Here is a 6,696-nt window from a genome sequence, read left to right as displayed (position 1 = left end):
ACACACACACACACACACACACACACACACACACACACACACACACACACACACACACACACACACACACACACACACAGTTCTTGGTTTCCTTCTCTTTCACACATTCAGAAATGTAGTCATCATACTTAGAATCTGAAGACAGAAATGGCCAGTGACAGGGTCCATGCTGCGCTACCTGACCCTCCCAGTCAAAGTGAAGAAGAGAACAAAGAAGAAGAGAGGGCTTTTGGGAATATCTTTGCTGAGTTAGAATCCGTGGACCTGCCTCTAGGAACCACCTTAAGGTAAACCTGTGTAATATTCAGGACTTTTTTATTTCTTTTCATCTGCTGGATACCACAGATGGTTAACCTGACCTACAAAATGAATGATTTAAAATGCTGATTGGTCCTAATATTCACATCAAGAGCCAACAACCAAGGAAACATGCATGTATTTTATATTTGCTTATAATACCAAAGGTGTAATTGAGCTTTTAGTGCAATGTGCTGTTAAAACACTTTAAACAGACAAATAAATGAGCCTTATGAGCAGAGTGCTTGAGTACTTGTTTTGACCCACGTATTACTTCAACCAACTGACTGGTCGAAATGTATGGGGCCATGTGCAGGCTGGTATCAAAAAACAAGTTTGGGGGATTAGTATGTAAATCTATTTTTTGATCTACACGTGACTGTGTACTTATAATATTTTGTATTTTTTGGACTTCATAATTAAACACCTTTTTTTTTTTTTAGAAAGATGAATATACGAAACTATTTAAGTGGGTATCCATTCTCAATCAATAAAACTAAATGTGATTTTAAGTCATTTATACAGCCTGTGTAATCGCTTTGTTCTTATGGAAAACATGATAACCAATTTAATTATAATGTTACTTGCTAAGCTGATATACATTCGTATACATTCTATAATTCAACAATGGAGACAATAACTAACAACCCATATGGTTTTCCATGTTGGCCAATGGCCACAGTGTTTTGAGGTAAATGTTTGGGGATGTGCAAGTGTGTTCCTGTGACTAACCTAATGTAACGTACAGGATACTGTACGTGGAAACAAAGCTGCTGACGTTGAATTCATTACAGCTGTAGTGCGCCCCCCACCGACCAGACCTCATACTGAACGGCACTCTGCTGTAGCTGCAGTGATAGCCATAATACACACATAACAATCATGGCGGAGAATGAAACCCTGGAGTGTATAACGGAGCACGAGCGGATTTTACAGGAAATTGAGAGCACCGACACGGCTTGTGTTGGTCCCACTCTCCGGTAAGAATATACTGCTTCTTAAGAAGTCCTCACCAATCATGATGTCCGTGTGTGTTATTGCATCTCCTAGGCTATAAGACCTTTTGTTCATGAGCTAGCTTGGCTGTCTTAGCCACCGGCAGGCTAACATGAGCTATTCTAGCCAACAGAGCTATATGGTGTTGAAATGAAGCGTGAGCCTAGCTGGCTTGTTAGCTAACAGGCCAACAGTGACCACTGGTTCATTCAGTTGAACGCAGCTATAGCATAACCGCGTAGTGTGTGTGTGTGTGTGTGTTCGTGTGTTACAGGTTTTGTGCCTTGATGGACGGCTGGTGACCTGTCAAGATGTAAACATCAGTTGTGGGTGTGGCTGTGGTACACCACATCTTGTTATCATTATTTTGCTGATGTTGGCTAACAGTGCTAACAATTTGGGCTAGTTATTTATCAATTGACGTTAGTTGTTAAGAAATTAGAAAATGTATGCTTCTGGCATTCCAATATAACGGTACGATGGTTGGATGAGTCATCTAGAAAACCCGGTGTTGTGACGTGGTTGATAATGAGTGATATAGATGATGTAGATACGTTCTACAGCACACTGCATTGATGTTGTTAGTTAGCTACCAAGCTAGCTTCAAAGGCCCTAATGACAGACATTAGTTTGACAAGCTAGTGTTCAGCTGAATGCCTCCACCTCTCTCTCACACACACCTGTCTCGTAGACATGCCCGGAGGCCGTGGTTGTCTTTCAGCATACCTGAGTAAACCAGTGAAAATATGCCCTCAAGGTAACATTACATCTACGCCTCGGTTAGTTTCAGTTTTAGTGTACGATCTTATTAACGCTGTCATTCTTTTATTAGATGGCCTAGACGGTCTAGATTAGTTGTTGAAAAATGACACTTATCTAAGTTGATGCACTAATATCATGCTGCTTTCATGATTGATGAGTTTCTCTCTCACACTATCTGTAAATAGAAACCTCAGTGTTGAAGTCACATTTGATCTGCTCAGAATATTAGTAACAGGTTGAGGGGGAAAGGTCAGGTACTCTAAATCGCTCCAGTCAGAAATGGAGACATTATCTCTACTTTGTATGTATTTGTAAATGCAATTATTTGTACCTTGTGGCAAGTACAGGAATGGTCTGCCTGCAGTTTCAAGGATCAAACTTGGGCAAAATCAAGAAGGCTCCTGGCCACCATAAAGCCAAAGTTTCCCAATGGTCTATGTGATGTCGGCATACATTTGAATGCTTTAGTGTTCATTTCCCTTCTCTCCTGACTGTGTTTGCTTATACTGTGTGGGCTGCCCGGCAGTTGTATATAGCTCCTTCTGGGTGTGGACTAATCCATAATTACAATAGTTAGTTTTACCTGATACATATGTCTCTAGGGCTGGATGGTATGACTGACTTAACATGAGGACTGCGGTGATTGTTACCACTTATCATTGATGTTCTAACTTCCAAAAGCTGTGCCATATTACTGACACACCTGGGGCGTGTATCACAAAGCAAGTTCCACTTCCTCTGGCTTTATTTACAGAATCTGCGCAGTAGTCGGTTGGTGCGGCCGCCGTGTCCCGTTCATTTTTTAATTGTATATTATGAGCGAGGAGATGCTTTACTGCCGGCGCCACTGGGGCATGGGGTATAATTCAGGCTGGGAGAGGACCATTTTTGTGAACAGTGACAGAACACCCCAGTGTCTTATTGTGGCACCCCATCCAGGTCCATCAGACCACCAGCGACTCCCTGGTCAGCCAAACTCTATATAAATGTACATATATATACATGGTGTATATGTTATTGTTATACGTTTTAATTAATGTTACGTCTTAATCATTTTAACAAAAGCTGATGTAGGTCCAGCCTTGTCTCAGCTGTGACGCTTTCTGTCTTTGAATGCAGCCTCCGTAGGACGTGGCCGCTGAACTGGGACACAGCCTAAGTCAGTGCAGATGTTGCCAAGCTAGCTAGTAACATAGTTTGTGACTGTATGAACCATAGACTTTAAAGATCTTTATATACAGTCTATGTGTGAAATCGACAATCAGTGTTATGTAAAATTGAAGTTCGATCTCCTCTCGACCTTCCTACTCTACACGACTACTTTATTCAGAACAGCTAGCAATCACAGCTGTCAATTAGGGCTGGGCAGTGTGGCCTAAAATCTGTATCACAATATCATTTTGAAGCACAAACGGTAACGGTATACATCACGGTTTATTTGTTTTTCTTATAAAAGTCAATATAATTGCTTCCGAAGGGGTTGAACTCTGGTAGGGCAACTGCATGGCATAATGTCAACCATCCCAAAGTCAATGTAACCATCAGAAATTGAAAATGTTATCTTTTTAATTTATCTATGGTGGTTATTTACATAAAACAGGCATTTCAAATGAACAAATTTCAACTTTTGGTTCTTTATAATGCTTTTAACACTTCACTTGTTTATTTACAGGGCTTGTACAAAGGCAATAACGTAGTCCCTGAATATGAGATATGAGTTTACACATAATCACAATCCCTCCTCTGCATTAAGGAGGTTGGTTTATGGCTTTCACCGGTTCCACCGACAGGCTCTGGGCGTATCTCTGGGTCACACTCGTTGTCTTTATGATTCTTCACAGTTCATGTTATTTGTACACATCTGGCGTTTTGGAGAATATTGCAGGCCACAGTGCGTAGAGTATAAACGCCTCCGCTCATACTCACAGCTGGCGCTGAGGTGCCAAGCGAGCCAGTTAAGCCATTCATTTTTATTAATACTCTACATCAGTACTGATGTTTTTTTTTCTTCAACATACCTATTCATAAGAAATATATTATCTATGGCTGCAGTTACAGTGCAGCACTTACAGATAGGGCTGGGCAATATATCGATAATAAATTGCTATTTTGATATGAGACCCACTTAAGTTATTCATCATATCCACTTTACTGATTAACGAAACTTCATTGTGTAAATATTTTGTGAAAGCACCAATAGTCAACCCTAGAATATTGTTGCAATATCGATATCGAGGTATTTAGTCAAAAATATTGTGATATTTGATTTTCTCCATATTGCCCATCCCTTGCAGAGCAGCTGCCAGACACTCAACCCTCACCACACTCCTCTTTCATCACGCTTCAATTTTTATAACTGCATGTTTATTACTTTAAAGCAACTTTCCCAGACCACAGATCTTGGGGAAAGAACTGCAGCAATAACTGACCAGTTGACTTGAAACTTTATCTATCTATCTATCTATCTATCTATCTATCTATCTATCTATCTATCTGTGCTGTGCGGGTGCCTGTTACTGAGATAAGTAACAGGCACCCGCCTAAGACAACACTGTGGACTGTTTTGAGACTTGTACACGCAGTTGGAAAAAAACCCTGAAAAGTAGTGTAAAACATTTACACTAAAATGTTGTGACAATCTGAAAATGACTGGGTGGTTGTTCCTTTTTTACTTTGAAATTGTGTGTATATCAAGTGAAAAACACATTGAAAGGTAGAATGATAGAGCGCAGTGTTTGTGACCCAGTGGCCACTTGGCAAGAAGTCAGCTTCCTGCCCTGAGAGGAAGCAGGAAAACAGCAACCACCTGTTTTCAATTATTAATAAGAGGAAAGAGGAACCTCATGCAGCAGCATGGAGACTGCTGATTACAGGGCTGCATGAGTTCTATGGTGATCAGTTAGTCATTTATCAAGAACACTTTAGTTTAGTTTAAATTGATGCTATTTTAAAAATAATTTTTCACATTCTACAGATTAAATGAAATTTGAAAAAAAGTGGATTAATCAAAAATGAAAGTAATTATTCTTTGACACCGTTAGAGCAGGGGTCACTAATAGGTGGGCCACGGTCAGGATCCGGACCCAGACGCCGTTGTATCCGAACCCTGGACCTATAACCGATAGATAATTGAGAATTATAAAATTTTTCAGGAGCGCTTCTATTTCTATGGCTCAGCGTTTCCAGCCTTTACGGCACTCGTTCAGCTGTGCAGGAAACACACCGACCAATTACATGCGTTGTAAATCACATCACGTGATGCTGCTCAGCCAATCACATATGTGTATTGTGATAAGGACCGCTGCTTGAGTGAGATATAAACAGACGGGAGAGAGTGGACGAGAGGCCGATCAAGTCGGAATTGTACGTGAGTCAGAGAAGTTATTTCACATGGCGTGTTCCAAAACGAGAGAAGTGGACAGCGAAACCAGAGTCTTCAACCAAGAATGGACAGACTCTTCCATCTTCATTGCTTCTGCGGGCAGTTTAATACCATGTCTCATATGTTCAGAGGCCGTGGCGATTATTAAAAGCGGTAATGTGAAGCACCACAATAAATACAGATGTTAATACAACTGTTGCTTACTTCAGTATATATGGCACTAAATCATAGCACAAGTTAGACATTGTGAAGTTCCGATACATGCGCTGGTGATTTAGAAATATGGTCCATTAAAAAAAATTCTATTTTTATTTTTGTCTCAGGTATTCTTCTCCTTGTGCTCTGGCATTAGATCTGACTTCAAACTCTTCTGCAAATGATGTGGAAGTAGGGATGAACATTTGAATAGACGGAGCAGCATCTGATTTGTTTAACAAAATGTCTCCGACTGTCGACAGCACAGCTCCACAGACAGTGTCTAATACGCAGCGTCTATTGGCTGCATGCGTATTGCTTGTGACAGCAATGGGGTTTAAGGTGTTTGTGATATTGACTCATATAAAGTACAATTCAATTCCAGGAATACTCGAGGTGGAAACTTTCCATGGGAATTAACAGAATTGTATGGGGAATAAAACGGAAATATAGGGGTAGCTCAGGCTGTATGTCACGTGTAGACAGAAACAAACATTTTACCATATAAGTAGGGTTGGGTACCGAAACCCGGTGCCAATATGGTCAAAAGTGTGGCTGTTTTTATTTTGAGAGTCCGTTGCTCACTGGCAGCGGTGGAGGAATGGAGACTACTGGACATCGCTGCGGTAAAGTCAGACACTCAGGTCTCCGTGGTCAACTCAGCACACACTTGCATGTTAGTGACCTATATGCTGAAATTGACGGTAAACGCATTTAAACGGTACAGATCGGGAGCGAGCGAAGGACTTTGAAAGTTAGCGGAAAGATTTAACGTGAGACAACATCCGGTTTCTTCAGAGGAACATCCGGTTTCCAGAATAAAATGCCAACAAAGTATGAATTAAATTCACATTAAGTATAAAACATGCTACCTGCATCTCGTGAGTTAAAGGGAAAATACACCTACATTGTGTGTAAAGTGTCTTTATTCTTTGATCGCTGGGTAACCATCATCACCTCTGAGTTACAGCATTATATTGATGAACAGTAGAGCTTCATTCACATGCTCTGTCATGAAGACGACACACATTTAGATGAAATGTGCTGAAACATGTTATTCATGT

The 6,696-nt window shown here is 40.6% G+C and overlaps 1 protein-coding gene across 1 annotated transcript in view; it reads left to right on the top strand.

Moving 5' to 3' along the window:
• The first annotated feature begins 1,146 nt into the window (after nt 1–1,146).
• exoc6 (exocyst complex component 6) overlaps nt 1,147–6,696 on the top strand; it is a 57,587-nt gene continuing 52,037 nt past the window's right edge. Inside the window, exon 1 of the mRNA XM_079183338.1 lies at nt 1,147–1,277. Within this exon, the coding sequence (XP_079039464.1) occupies nt 1,180–1,277 (98 nt within the window). The 5' untranslated portion in view covers nt 1,147–1,179. The remainder of the gene's footprint in view (nt 1,278–6,696) is intronic.

The sequence above is a fragment of the Pholis gunnellus genome, assembly GCF_910591455.1.
Source record: "Pholis gunnellus genome assembly, chromosome: 21".
NCBI classification, from domain to species: Eukaryota; Metazoa; Chordata; class Actinopteri; order Perciformes; family Pholidae; genus Pholis; species Pholis gunnellus.
Note: the sequence above shows the minus strand (reverse complement) of the source record. Positions and strands in the feature narration are given on the sequence as shown.